Source organism: Melospiza georgiana, chromosome 4 (assembly GCF_028018845.1).
Source record: "Melospiza georgiana isolate bMelGeo1 chromosome 4, bMelGeo1.pri, whole genome shotgun sequence".
Lineage (NCBI taxonomy): Eukaryota > Metazoa > Chordata > Aves > Passeriformes > Passerellidae > Melospiza > Melospiza georgiana.
In genome coordinates, this window is record NC_080433.1 from 13651088 (window position 1) to 13666660 (window position 15573).

The 15573-nt window shown below is 43.5% G+C and overlaps 1 protein-coding gene across 2 annotated transcripts in view; it reads left to right on the top strand.

Moving 5' to 3' along the window:
• The window catches only part of ETV6 (ETS variant transcription factor 6), a 121472-nt gene extending 106213 nt beyond the window's left edge, over nucleotides 1–15259 (top strand). For both annotated transcript variants that reach the window (XM_058022793.1, XM_058022794.1), the window contains 3 exons: nucleotides 8709–8851; nucleotides 11126–11226; nucleotides 14317–15259. In XM_058022793.1, coding sequence (XP_057878776.1) covers nucleotides 8709–8851; nucleotides 11126–11226; nucleotides 14317–14422 — 350 coding nt within the window. In that variant the 3' untranslated portion in view covers nucleotides 14423–15259. The remainder of the gene's footprint in view (nucleotides 1–8708; nucleotides 8852–11125; nucleotides 11227–14316) is intronic.
• Nucleotides 15260–15573: the final 314 nt, after the last annotated feature.

Below are 15573 nucleotides of genomic sequence, written 5' to 3' on the forward strand. Positions count from 1 at the left end.
AAAAATGATGAAAAAGTTAATAATGGGTATTGTTGAAAAATATTTAAAGAATAATGCAGACATCAGGCACAGACAGTCACAAAGGTAAATATCTTTTAACTAATTTGCTATCTTGGTATGGTAAGGTCACCCAGCTAGTGGATTGAGGGAAGGTGGTGGGTGTAGTTGTTCTGCATTTTAAGGAAGGCTTTTGGTGCTGCCCCTCACAGCAGGGTGGAGTTGCATGGCTGTGGGATGAGCAGGTTCCCAGTACACTGGGTAAAGAACTGTCTAAGGGCAGAGCTCAGGGAGTTGTAGTGCATGGGGCCACATCTGGCTGGCAGTGTTCCACAGGGCTGTTCCACAGGGCTCACTTCTGGGGACAGTCCTGTTCAATGTATTTATCAGTGATCTGGATGCAGAAGTCTAATGCACCTTTAGCAATTTTACTGATGGTACCAAAGTGGGGAGATGCTGTTGGCTCTCTTGAGAGACAAGATGCCTTGGAGAGGGGTCTGTATAGATTGGAGCATTGGGCTGTGGCTGATGGGATGAAGTCTGACAACTCCAGCTGATAGATTCTGCACCTTGGGTGGAGCAGTGCTGGGTACAAATAGAAATGGGGAGAGAAATGTCTGGGGAGCATCCCTGCACAGGGGGTCTGGGGGTGCTGGCCAACACCAGGCTCAGCATGAGTCAGCAGGAGGGCAAACCACATCTGGGGTGTATCAAACACACAGCTGATCTTCAGGGCAGCACATAACATTGCTATTGCCATTGGAGCCTACCTATGTACCCACCTGAGACTGCCAAGGCTGTCTTCTCCACTGTCCTGAGTGATGAACCCAGCAGGATGTGACAGCCCAGAAGTGGCTGGTGGGGCTCGGGTGACACTCAGACTTTGGGGTCAGCTTTGACAGGATGGTTGCAGCAGCTGAGCAATTTCAAGTTACAGACTGGCAGCCTGGAGAAAGCCAAAATAGTTCTTTGGCAGTTCTAAGCTATAAGTGGTAGAAGTTCTGGTAGTAGCTGTTTTCCAGGGAACTGACCTTCCTTCCTGTAGGGCAGCAGCTCATGCAGACAGATTGGAGCCCTGCAAGAACATGAAAATCCTGGTGTAATGCTGGCCTGTCACTTCCATTTGGATATGACAATGATAATGTATACTTTTACATTTCCACTACATGCCATGTCTCTTAGAGCCCCTGTGGAAAGCCAGACTGCTGGAGAGACTGAAGTGTGGATGACAGTCAAGCTCACAGAGCTCATATTCATAAGAGTTTTCATTATAACCTTGAGAGTCTTCTTAACATGGCATTAACAATTAATTTGGGCATGAAAGTGGGCCTTCCCTGCCAATTTAACTAATGACACTTAACTCTAACAATGGGTGAATAGCAATGGCTTGGATAGGTGGTTGTAGATTTTCTGTGGAGTGTCTTCACAGCTGTCTCATTCTTACTGCACAGTTAAGGGAGCAGAAATTGCAGGCTGGGCTTCTTTAGATATACTCAAAAGCCAGGACTGACCAAGCCAGAGGAAAGCTCAGGCATTTACATTTCATTCTTCTCATTACTGTACTGTAGCATCCATTTGCATCCCACGGCTAGGCAGATAAGTGGCTTCACAGTACCCTAAGCATCCCTTGGGGTCAGCAGGATGTTACACTTTCTTTTAAGAAATTTGCCTTTTAATGGAAACAGGTCCCTTATTTTCCCTGTGTACTGCACACTTCCTTCAGGCTAGAGTTGTTTCAGTAATTCAGATTTTCTTCTACAAAGCAAACTTGGATCACTTTGAATCCTCTTAGTTAAACCAGGAGAGAACACTGTTTGTTTACAGTGTTGACACTTCACTGTCTCCAGAGACAGGCTTGTTTAAATCTGGCTTTAATACCAATCACTTACAAGAACACACATCAGTTTATGTTCCTTAAAATGCAAACATTAAACTGGTAAGGCTGTTCTCCATCGAAGGGAAGGGAAGGGAAGGGAAGGGAAGGGAAGGGAAGGGAAGGGAAGGGAAGGGAAGGGAAGGGAAGGGAAGGGAAGGGAAGGGAAGGGAAGGGAAGGGAAGGGAAGGGAAGGGAAGGGAAGGGAAGGGAAGGGAAGGGAAGGGAAGGGAAGGGAAGGTTTGGCCATGTCTCAATGTGGAGTTTTAACCACAAGAGGGGAAGGTCACATCTCAGTGTTTGGCAAGGGACCCATCAGAAGTCACCAGTTTATGGCTTATGAAGTCCCTTCAGGAGGGACTTCCCGGGAACAAACCAGGAGCTGTGTCCTCCAACCATGCTCACACCTCCCACAGTACTCTGGGCTTTCTGAGAGAACACAGAAGTGAGGTTCATAGGGAGCAATCTATCACAGACAGTGATTTTCTGCACTTGGAAAAAAACAGAAGTCTAAACCTAAGACTGAACTGTCAGAAGATAGTAGAGATTCTCACATTGTGGGGTTAAAAATTATAGCCCTTGTTGGGAATGCCTTTGCCACAATTAAGTAATTCCTGCTTTTGCCAACTTCTCTAAAGTACAATTCTGAAGGTAAAACATCATTCTTAATTGTTAAATTCCCATCATTAATGTGTTTGGCTGGTTTTCTGATGTCAAAGAGGTTGTGAGGTGTTTGTAAGAAGTGCATGTGAACAGGCAGAGGTTGAATTTCTTTTCCAGTCATTGCCTCTCATGAGTAGTAAAGCTGAGGAAAAGCCACAGGAGAATCAGAGAATCAGATTTCTTTAGCAGGAGTCTTTTCTGCCATTGTGGTAGAGCAGGAAAAGAACAGCACTTGAAGATAACACTGAAAATGCCCATCTATTTGGTGGGGATGGGGAGATGGAGCAGAAGAAGAGGAGAAGAAGAAAAAATAGCAAAAATACAGTATTTTTTGTAAAGATAGGTACAACTGTCTTTAGCTTTCAAAGTCTTCACCTATCCAATGGTTCTGTGATCCATCTATTACACATTCCTTGTAATTTCAGTGCTCTTTTCTACAGCCACATGAGGTGTATTTTGGATCCTCCTTCCCTGTACGAGTTTTTATTGCCAGAGACAGAGCTTGGCCTCATCTTGCTCTGTTATTTTTACAACCTCACAGTACAACTGTTAGCAGCATGACTGTCTCAGGTTTCCTCTCTCCTTCTGCCTGATCTCCCACTTAGTGTTTGGGTACAAGACAGAAGCAACATGTAACTGCTGTATTGTGTGATCTGGCAACCTCTTTGCTCAGCCCCAGCTTGAATTTACTGAGCTGAACAAACAGTTGTCTGTCAAGAGGTTTCTCCACACAAAAACATTGGCTTTGCTGTACTAGCTTACCATCCTGCTTCCAGCAGCAACATTCACAGAAAGAAAACTGTTTTCCCTCAGTGACCTGGACATGGATTAACAGACTTTGATGACCAGGATGCTCCATCTCAGGAGTGGTCAGTGCTCCCCCAGGCCTCAGAGCCTTTTGAACCCTTAACCATGAGACTTGGTTACTTTTTTCTTTTGGTTTTCTCTGCTAAAATGAACATGTCTTGGATAGATCTTGAGGCTGGACTCTGTCTCAGCACAGCACTATGCTCCTGCAGCATGTCTTAAGGAAACTCCCCAGTCAGACCATTCCTGGGACTCTGACAGTGACATTCCCAAGGTCAGAGACTTTCTGGGACTGAAAGCCCTTCCCCAGCTCCAGTGACTGTGAATTACATCAGGTCATCATTCTCACACCATGAGCATCACCATGTTGTCTTCACACACACTTCAGGTGTACTTAGAGAAACTAAAGTGCCACAGAACTTCCAGGGTTCTGTTCATGAGTTTCAGTTGTGAACAGCCATTGTTTGCTTCACTCTGAACAAAGGCAGCTGAAGCACAAATCAGCTTGTAAAATAAATGGGGCTGAGTTTGGGAGAACTCTTCAGCTGGTAGAAATCACAGAACCATTTAAGTCAAATGATATCATGCTGGAGAGATTTTAGGCTAACCTACACAGCAAGGGGTAAGGCCTCAACTGATGTCAGAGGGAGTATGACAACATTCCTTTGGCATCTCTTCCTGTGTGGAGCCATGTTGGGCTCCAAGGCAGTCATCAGCCAGATCAAACACTTTTTATGTAATGCTCTCCAGTGCAAGATGTGGGTGGGTCTCACAAAACATTTCTGTGGTTACAGAGGGTTTTGGTAGTTACTTCATGAAGGGGGCCAGCTCTGCACCAAGGGTCTCATTTAAACAACAGAGAGTTCAGATAGAGAGTGTGCTTTAAGGAGTATTTCAGTGGTGGGGAATGTTATATCCTGAACAAAAGATAGCATGCATATGTCTATATTGTTAACAGCATTATTTAGTCCTAGGGAGCACAGATGTGAGACCTCTCACTACTGCAACATGAAGACGACCTTGGCCAAATGATACTGGAGAAGTCATTTGTAATGGCTGGACAAATATCAAAATATGAGGAACCTAAGATCCATAATGTTTCATTTACAGATCATTCTGAGATGGTATTTCAATTCTAAGGGATATTTATTACTATCATATAGCTATTAGGGAGTATTTATATGCTGGTATTCTTTAGGTGTGTATTCAGAAGACTCTGCCTAATCAACTAATAATAACATGGTTTTTATTAGCAGGAGTGGGAAACTGCTGCCTCTTGCACATGTAGGGCAGTGCTTATGGCAGACAATCTGAGAACCAGCTAAGCACTCTACACCTTATCATTACCTTGTACATAACTGTAAAAGTCCCTCTGGAAGCATTAGCCAGGTTGTAGCCATACCTCTCCATTTGAAGCTGCAGTTTGCTCTAATTCCCAGCTAATTACACAGCTCAGACTTGCTCAGTGTTACAGCTGAGAAAATGATAGGGCATGGAAGTGCCAGTGTTTAGGAGCCCTTTCCACATTGATGAGGCCATTCACCCACTCCCAACTACACCACCTTAAAGCCTCTCAGTCCCAACTCTATCTGCTGCAGAACATGCAAAGTTCAACCATCTGAGTTCACTTTAAAAAAAAAGGGTTGTGTGTGCTAGGGGGAAATGATGTTTCCCTGTGCTAGGGAGGCATAGTTGCTTTCTAAGTAAGCTTATTTTAGCCAAAAGGCAGGAAATCACAGCATGCACAAACAATTTAGGTACCAGCCCTGACTCAACTCCCTGATTGAATGTCCCACACTTCTAAACTTGCTTGGCCTCAGCAGCATCCATGTGCTTTTTGCTGTTACTCACTAGCCAGCACACACCCCTCATGCAGCAGCTCCTTCAGAGGCCTTCTGACAGCCAAGGAAGAGATTGAATCTTCATGGAGTCATTTCCACCATCCAGACTTCCCTCATACAAGTGATTGACATTTACAAAACAACCAGCCACGTACAAGTCCTTCTATCCATTTCCTCTGTCCTTCCTAAAAACACACATCACACTTTTGACCTTCCTGGAAAATGCAACTTTCTGTATCACAGAATCATAGAGAATCCTGAGCTGGAAGGCACCCACAAGGATTATCAAAGTCCCACTGCTGGCCCAGCACAGGGCAGCCCAAGGGTCCCACCCTGTGCCTGAGCACATTGTCTGTCATTTCCAGCAGCCTTCTGGAGAGGTGCCTCTTTTCCTAGCAGAGAAGCTCCTTTTAAAAGCATTTTCTAGCATCACCTCTTCTTGGGTTTTGACCAGTTTCACAGGCTTGCAGATGGGCTCTGCTATAATCCAAGCTCTAAGAGTTCCCAGGTAGCCTGGACTCATTGTCTCTAATGTCCTGTTAAAGATGGTCTCTGCTGGTAAATTATGTAATTAGTGATCCTCTGTCAGTCAGGGAGAACCCTCCACACCTCGTATTTTTTACTGTGCAATCTGTGCAGAAAGAGATGTATGGCAACCATTTGTGGCTGAAAACAAACAAAAAACCTTTGAGTGCCTGTGCTCAAGTTCCTAAAGGTGTCCCAAGTGAAACCAGAAGGAAGCAAAGCTGCTTTGTCCTATGCAAGCAGAGCTCATACACAGGTAAAGTGTGCTGGTAAGAATCAGCTGCTCCATGAGAACTAACTGTGTGCTTGGAGCTCTCAGCTCTGGGGAGAAGAAATGCAGTGAGCCTGAATCTTTCCTACTGGTGTTTAATGCCTTTTGTTTCCTATTTCCTTGAGACACAGTTACCACAGTTGCCCTGATGCTCAGTAAATTACTGCAACTGAGTCATATATCTAAATTTGCTGATAGACAGCCATATGGTTAGAAATCAAGTTTTCAAGTGGTTGTAGGAACCAAGCAGAATTTTCAAGGATTTTCAGTTTTATTGTTGAAGCAAACAGCAGTCTCAGATACTTGGGTGGTTGGGGTTTTTTGTGAATTCCACCAGCCTGCTAAATACCTCTGCAAGTCTGAGCAGCTCAGTCAGTTGAGAATATGGGATGGGGCCCTTGATTACTTGGGATTTTTCTTGTGAAGATCTCAACATGCAGATCTGTTTCTCTCATTTGAAGTGTATTTATATTCAAGCTTTGTCTGAATCCATCCTGAAAACTAATTGAACAATAAAAAAACAAATCTGCACTTGAATCCTAGCTCTTCTTAGCATCTGAAGCTCTCCTTGTTTCCACCTGGACATCTCAGGTTGATTTTTTTGTGTGCTTCTTTGGTTTTGTGCAGAAGGGGGCCCAGGGTGTGTGTTTGAATGTGAGAGAGAGAGATTAAAAATAACATTGCCTATTGCAAATCATGAGGTGAAAATAAAGAGGAGTGTAAATCATATCTCTGCAGAACTGTAAATATGATCTGTAGTGTGCTGTAACTGGAGGTTGTCTGCCCTGAACATTCAAGAATATGACAAAGCCTGACATTGACTTGCTGCTTCAGGAGCACCATCCCTCCAGCTGACTCCAAGGATTCTTGCACTTAAAAAAGACATTTTTTGTACACTTCTTGCATTGAAAAAGTTCTGGAATGAATTGCACGTGTCAAAGAACCATTTAAGCAGGACCTTACTACCCTTTTATCTGAAAACCTCCCACAATATTAAAAGGCACAAACCAGAAGAGCAATATAATCTCCCTTGTCTTGAATCATAAATGAAGTGTAAAAAATAAGCTTTTTCTTCTCTGTGAGTGTATGCAAAAACACTTACAGAAAGGCTATGTAAGAACTGTGTTTTGTGAATTTGTGAGAGGGGGGATGACAGAAATTCAAGTGGCAGAATTCAACTTCAGTTTTCAGACCTCTCACTTAGTCCAGGGAAATTTGTGCCCAGATTTCATTTTTTAAATTGAAACCTAGAAAAATCCCAAATTTTTAGGGATGGACATTTTTCTGTGGAAAATGTTTTTCTATGAAAAATGATAATGAAAAGAAGGTTTTTCCTAGCAAAAAGTTTTGTCTCTTGCCTTTCACATTCCTCCTCTTGGGGATGTCAGGGATGAGGTGACCCTTCAGCCAGAATGGGAACCTGTAATTTTTGCCAGATGCCATCTCTTCAAAACAAAATGCTTTATTCTTTGTAAGACTGGCAGGGAGAGAATAAAGCAAGGGCATTGGCAAACTAAACTCTGGTTTTAGAGACAGTACTAGTGTGAGATACTCTTTGAAGTTTGGAAGTGGGAAAATAACTTTAAAATCTCTGTCCATTTCAGGTGTGATCATTAAATGTGTTATTCATGTCCGTTCTCAAAAAGTATTTTATATTCCCATGTCATCATGCCCATTATAACACGTACCAGCCCCAGACAGACCAACAGGAATAGAAAGACAGGCTGACAAGAATCCATTTTAGCATTTAGAAGCTGAATGTCTTTGGTTGGCAGCCCTTGAACAACTTTAACAATCCATTTCTCAGAGGCTGGTATTGCTTTCAGAGTAATATGCAACCCCACAGCCACCTCAGAAATCTGGACAGCTGAGCTGTGAAAACCCTGTTGTTCCTGACAGCAGCAGTACCCCCAGCTCTGTACAATTCAATCCCACATTCCCAGTTATTCTGTGCTGCACACACACATTGCAAACAGGAAGTAGGAGCAGCTCAGTTCTTGGCTTCCTCAGTCTCCAGAGACTGCCATGAAACTGAAAAACACTAAACTAAAACTTAAGTGTCTGTTAGACCTTTAATTAGCGACCTAAGGAGTGTTTGCCAAGAGGAAATTTGAATTCAATTATCCAAATAGAAAGTATTTAACCTCTCAATAGCACTCAAGTAATTATAATACTTAGGTGTTGTTTCTTTTCAGGAACCTTAAAAAGTAAAACAAAAAATGAAATTGCAAATGGGAGAAGCTGTCAGTTTTATATCACATGGAACCTACAAAGGAAAGCTGTAATATTGCCCATGCTTTAGACTCACAGGTTAGCACAGACAGGGGCAGCCTCAAGCAGGGAGAGCAGGTTGCAGGGTTTGTGATTTCTCCACTAAAACAGCCAGCAACAGCATCAGGGCCAACATGTGAGCTTTATGTGCTTCAGTACAACCATAAACACACAACTAAGACCAGCAGGTCACCTCACACAGCTTTTGATGAGATGGAGATGCTCTCTCAGTGTCAGGAGAAGTGGGATGCATCAGAAGGGGCTGTATATTCCAGTCCATTTTGCAAACATTCCTCAATACCAGCCAAGCCATTTTCATTTCAGGTCGCAGCAGCTGTTCCAGCCCTGATCCCAACTCTCCTTTCACTATATATCCATCCACCCAAAAACCTTCCAGAATTAATCACAAGGGAAAAAAAAAAAAGGAAAATTAATTATTTTCTTGCTTCTCTCTTCACAGACTGTAGGTTGCTTTGGGATTATGTTTATCAGCTGCTTTCTGACAGCCGGTACGAAAATTTCATCCGATGGGAAGATAAGGAATCCAAAATCTTTCGGATAGTGGATCCCAATGGGCTGGCCCGGCTGTGGGGAAACCACAAGGTAAGGAAGCAGTGCCCTTTGCCTCTTGTAGCATCACAGGATTCAGTTATAAGCAGGGAGCAAGAAAAAGATGGCATATAAATTACTACTGGAAAACTGGAATCTTTTATTCTATGTACATTAGATATACAAAGCATCCATCTTGAAGCACTAAAGCCTATTCTTCATATAAACCAACTTGTTGGTTTGGTTTAAAGGCCTTTCGTTATAAATGCATATAATTAAAAAATTATAAGGAGTGCAAGAATGAACAATCCTTCCTTCTCAAGGCATCTTACTTCTTCTCAAAACCTGATGCTGAGGATATTCTGGTGAGATGTAGTTTACAAGGAGCTCTGTACTGCAGAGCAGGAGCTTTATGTGTTCTTGTCTGCAGCAGCTCCCAGATTCCACAGGCTGCCATGTGACAGACACCAAATGCTGCAGGATTATGTATTTCCTTCTAAGAGGGCAGGTCCTGGTTTGTTCTCTGGAAAGCCATTACTGATTTTGATAGTTTGGGGCTGAGTTATGCATAGATATTTCTGTATATGTGTATAAGTACATTCATTTGAATGTATGAATAGTCAGCATGGATTTACAAAAGGGAAATAATTTTTGACCACTGTGATATCCATTTACAACGAAATGATTGGCTCAGTGGATTCAGGGAGAATGGTGAGTATAGCTTATCTTGATTTTAGGAAGGCTTTTGAAACTGTCTCATAACAGCTTCAAAGACTGACTAATTAATGACCAAGACAAGAATACAGTGAGGTAGATTGAAAACTGGCTGATCTGCTGGGCTGCAAAGATGGTGATTAATGGCACAAAATCCTGCCACTAGTCATTTTACCCCAGGGATTGATTCTGGGGCAGTGCTGTTATGTCCATTAATGACCTGGATGATGGGACAGATTCTCAGACAACACAAAACTCTGAGAGGAGTGGCTGACATACCAGAGGGTTGTGCTGTCATCTATGTGGTTCTGAACATGCTGGAGATATGGGCTAATGGGAATTTTATGAAACTTACCAACTTACCCAACCTGCACATTAATAATTGGGCCATGCCATCAGGTCTCATGCTGGGTGTCTAAAACTGAAGCCTCTTCAGATCATTTGGGCAACACAGTGGCCTTTTAGCATATAAGAAATGGAAGAAGCACAAACAGTATTTCAGGGAGGTTCCCAATGAGCAGTCTAGGAGATTTTGCAGGGAAAACTTTGTCCCTGTCAGTGTTCCATTGCCTCAGGAGTTCTTGATGACCTCCCATTGCAGAGTTATTGTAGTCAGGGCAAGCAGAGGGGTCTGCTCTTACTGGGGGTTTTGGGCAGGTGGATCAGTCTCCTTTGATGAAGCCACACTCCTGACATGGAGACTCCCAGAACAAAAACGTGCTTCTCCTGGTCCGGCGTTTCCTGCCCATGGCAGGAATTAAATTTAAGACACAACTTTGCCAGCAGAGTTGTGTCTGCTGGGAGTCTCTGCCAGACAGCAGCCACTGCTCCTTGGTGTAGACATAGCCTAAGGGGCTCATCCTGCTCTTGCAAGTCCCTAATTTGGGGACAGTTCTGCTGTCAGTGCCTATCTCTTCTTCCTTGTGACACTCAGCTTCAGCAGAGCCATCTCCTCTGGGGGCTGAGGAAGGTTTTTATGAAGCATCTCACACTTCAGTGTACCTCAGTGCTCTGGCCATGGCCTTTGGGGCCAGCAGCTCCCAGAGTGAAGGGGAGATCTGTCTCAGAAGCAGATGTACAACCCAACTGGTTTCTTGGTTTACACCAAGAGGAGAAGCAGGCTCAGTCCCCACAGTGCTCTGTGAGCATCAACTAGTTAATGCAGGGAACAGTGCTCCAAGCAGGGACTGCTGACAGATTCAGCCTATTAGCCACTACTTCCAGGCTCCTACAAAAGGTGTTTTCATTAAGAACAGGCCTGTCACATCCCACTTGGCATGAGCATCTCCCTCCACCTAATGTCTCCTCTTGTAGTTAATTAAGTCTTTTGTTAGCTTCTTTGTGCCAAGAAACTGTAGAAAAGCCTTGCTTGGAATTCTTGTTAAACTCCTTGCTTAAATTGCCCTGTGTGGAAAGAGACCCACAAAACTCAGGTGATGAGGGCTGTGGGGGCAGAGTGGGCCTGCAAGCAGCAAAAAATGGTACATGTAATTTCTTGGACTGTCCTGGTTACTTTAGGCAGCTGTGGTAGTTCTGCCACTCATTTGGGGCTTAGGAAGGTTTTAATGAATCATCTCACCACTTTTTTTCCTTTTTTTCTTTTGGAAAAAACAGAACAGAACAAATATGACTTATGAGAAAATGTCCAGAGCCCTACGCCACTACTACAAATTAAATATTATCCGGAAGGAGCCAGGACAAAGGCTTTTGTTCAGGTAATTTTCTTTCTTTGCCATTTCTTTCTATGGACAGTTGTCTTTGAGGATGGAAGATGGGATTGTGTATGGGATACCTCATTGCCACAGTTATAACACAGGTGAACTTGGCCATACATATAAAAGCTGTATAGAGCAGTGCTTCCCAGCTTTTAAGGCAGCCCCACCAATTTACAAAAAACACAGGCTTGTCTCAATGATCAGTGCAGACAACAGAAGTCTTTTCACTGCTTTGTGCAGGCTATGCCATTGTTTAAGACCTTAGATAAATGGGTTCAGTCAAACTGCTGGAAAACCTACTCCAAATGGACTTCTCAAACACAGCTGCCTGTGAAAGCTGAGCAGGGATCAGGCATTTCCTCAAGGACATTGCAGAAGAGAAGCTCTCAATGACCTCATCTTTGTGCTGCCTTGAAGGAAGAGAGGGAGCTGCAAGAGCTGTTCATAAATCAGCACAGCTACAGCAAGAATTTAGGAAATAGAGCCTGAAACAGCATTAAAGCAGGGAGCTACTTGTACAAGCTTGAGAGTGAGAGCACTCCACTCCTCTTCAGACAACACTAGCAAATCCTAGTGCACATCTGACCCTCAGAGCACTGAACTCAGACCAAAGACTGCTTTGCTGTCAGTGGCCTGGATCTAACAGTGTGTTTGGACGTGATAACAATAGGAAGGCAGTCTTGGAATTTGTTTTCTTAAATAGCTAACAGAACTGCATTAGCACTCAAACTCCCTTCAGCTGAATAGGGTTCTCTGGAATGACTTGTTTATGTCAGCTCTTAGAAGGAAACATAGGGAAGGAGAGTGAAGGAAAGAAGCAGTCATGGGCAAATTCAGGTGTTCAGTAGTAAATTTTTTTTCTGGTGGAAAGCTAAAACAAGGTTGCTCCATCAGTACCAAGGGTACCTGTATCTCTGTGGCCTTGTGTGAAGACTGCTTTGCCCTGGGGGAATTCCTGATGCTGAACATTGAATGTGCTTCTCTTGAAGCCTTCCTTTCAGTGGGGGCATACACAAAACAGGGCTCCATCTCTTCTCAACCAGGCTGCCTGTTTTCTCAAAACCATTGTAGCTTAATGCCCTTGGAGACCTCAGTTGCTCTGTCAGACTTGGCCAATTTGACCAACAGATTCAAAGGTCACCAGAGAGCATAAAACATGAGCTATATAAACTTCATTTCCTTTGGGAAAAAAAAACCCAGCAAAACATTTCTTTGCACAATTCCCAATAAAAACTTTTTGATGTTGTTTTCTTAGACCTATTTATATCTGAAGAGAAAAAGAACAGCTGCAAAAAATCAAGTTATTAATGTGCCTTTCTTGGCTATTCCTTGCAAGCAGAGAAATAATAGGAAATGTGACTTTACGTGCAGGCAGTTGTCATCTGCAGATATCTGTATGGAGCTTTAAGTAAGATGGAGTCAGAAAAGGATTTCTAATAGGTTGGCTGGGTGTCTTCTGCAACAAAATAGATCACAGATAGTGTGTCTTAATTTTCATGCAGTTCTGGGTTGGGTTTTTGTTGGTTTTTTTTGATGTAATCAAATGCTCTTAGAAATGCCTGCAGTGTGGTTTCCTTGACGTGGCTTCAAGCACAGACCAGAAGGAATATCCAGAATCCTGTGGTGCAGCTCACATCAGCCCATGCCCCACATGGAAGGGGTCCCAAGGCAGTGGGACCACTCTGTGTTTTGATTTCATTGTCATGCAAGATCAGCAGGACAGTCACAGGGTTTAAATCAGGGCACAGTCTGGCCGTGGGCTTTGGTGCAGTGTGTAGCCAGGCACTGATTCACCACTCCTGCATACAAGGTTTTCACCACTGTAACACTGTTTGTTGCAGCAGCATTTTTCCAGCAGTGACACAGCAGTGAGTCATAGCCCTTTTTTTCCCCCTAAATGCATATATGCACATGATTTCCAAAATTAGAAGGGAAGGCAAAAGGTTAGTTCCAGGCTATGCTGTGTTTGCTGAGAGGCTCTAGCAGTGACCATTCTGAGTCAGTGTTAGTAACCAGGCTCCTGCTGGTTGTTTTTGTTTTCAGTGGGGCAAGGACACTGAGCATATCATCAGCCTGAAATAAAATCAGCTCTTACAATTAACACATTTCATACTGCTGCATGTTAACCAGTACGTTGTTAATGAAAGACTGTGAAATTTTGTACCACTTCCAGCATAAACATCTTTCATCCTAATTTCTCCAGAAGTGCTTGGGAGTTGGGAAACTGATTTGTGTTGAAACCAGTGTTTCATCCTTCCTGTGCCACTCTCTCTTCCTTTCAATCATAAAATTGAAAATGAAAAAGCAGAGCCTTTCTGTGCTACCTCTGTGCACAAGTGTCCTGGCAAAAACCAAGACTGCAGACTTAAACTGCAGGCTGGTGGATGTCCTTTCTCATTCCCTGCTGCTGCCATGCCTCCAGAGGCAGTTTCTGTCCCAGCACCCTGCAGACTTACTGCCTTGAGACACTGGTGCTGGGAGCCGTGGCATTCATCACAGAGGCCTCAGTGCAGCCACTCTGTGTACAAGCACACAGGAAGAGACTCCCTTTGCTTACAGTTCTCTAGCCCTAAACCTTTTTCCTTCAGGGCTTTTTCCATTCCTGGAGCTTGTTCTGAGTTGGACCTTGGCTTTTTCCCCCTCTTTTTGTTTGTTCTCACTTACCTAACGCAGGCCTGCACAAACCAGTAACCCTTGCAAGGGCTTGTGCTTTGAAATATGCTGATCATCACCACCTTTCATGTCTCTGTCACCAGACACCACACATGAGTGCACCTGGGCCAAGCTGCCATCTGACATGAAAACAGCAAACAATATAAGGGAGAAGAAATAAATATAATTCTTGGGGGAAATCTGTGGGTTTTGTTCAGATTTAGGCTCTCAAGAAGTCAAGGTAAAGGCTGGTGATTTCTTTGTTTCCTTTCAAGGTGTGGAGGAGGGAAGCCACCTGGGGAGAAGCTGGGAAATACCAAGGCTTTGGGAGGATATAGCAAAGATTCTCTTGGGAGTTGGAGAGCTCAGGGGTCTCAACATCTGCTGAAGATAAAAGCTGAGCCCCCTGAGGAATGCACTTGTTTCTGTGTTTTGCAGGTTCATGAAGACCCCAGACGAGATCATGAGCAGCCGGACAGACCGCCTGGAGCACCTTGAATCCCAGGAACTGGATGAACAAATATACCAAGAGGATGAGTGCTGAAGGAAGCAGGTGCAGCACCTCTGTGGGTCCAGGGGAGGAACATCAGCCTGACGGTCGGCGCGCTTTGGGAGGGGCAGCCACAGGAGCAGTACTTGAGGTCACTGCTTGGCTCGAAGACCACGCAGGACCTGAAGCACCTTAACAAAACAAACTCACCGGCAGAAGTGGTGCGGGCAGGAAAGCCAAGGGGAGAAAGCCTGGACTTATGCACTACTTCACTGTTCCTACCAAGTCTCCCTTGAGTTTTTTCTTTCTTTTTGGTTTGTTTCAGTTTTGGGGGTTTTTTTGTCATTTTTTTTTCCCTAATAAACATGCAGTTTGACTTTCCTTATCTCACATAGGACAAGACATCAGATTATGCTTCTTCTTCTTTTGGTTTTTTTTTTTTGTTTTTTTTTTTTTTTTTTTTTTTTTTTTTTGTTTTTGTTTTTGTTTTTGGAAGGCTTTCCTATGGAAATAGAGTGCTCTTATTTTCTGTGCAAGTCTCATGACACAACACTGCATAAACAATAGCAACACAGAAGGGATTTGCTCAAGGCTTCCAGTTTGCTTGGATCAATTTATATGTGCTGCCACTGGGAAATGTGTTGAAGCTACCAAAAGAATTTCTCACACATACCTGTCAAATGAAGAGGAGACACCCTTGACATGTAGGCTGGGCTGTCATCCCAGCATAGCTTGGGCTTGCAGAGAGCACTCCGAGTGGCTGTTAACTGCTGGAATATGGACCAAAACAAATCACCTAAGTGCTCCAGAGAGGAGAAAAATAAATGTGACAAACCTCTGCAAGTGACTATCAGTTAACATTTTCCCTCCTTCTAGCAAAGAAGTGGTAGAATGGAGGAGGGGGAAGGGAGGGTGGGGACAAATACATATATATGTGTGTATATATATCTAAAAGTTCCATATATATATATAAAAATATATATGTAATTCCCCCCAGTATATTCACAATGCAGAGTTGTGAATTTCAGTTCAGAGTTTTCTATAAAAAGAAAGACTGAAGTCTCTGTAATTACAGAAGGAAAGGGTGTTTCTCATACCTGCCAGCAATTTTGGGGTGAAAGGTGAAGGACTGTTCCTTACATCACAGGGAGAAAGCAAAGGGACTCATCACATGGTTTGTATTACTCAGAAGCCTCTCCAGGATC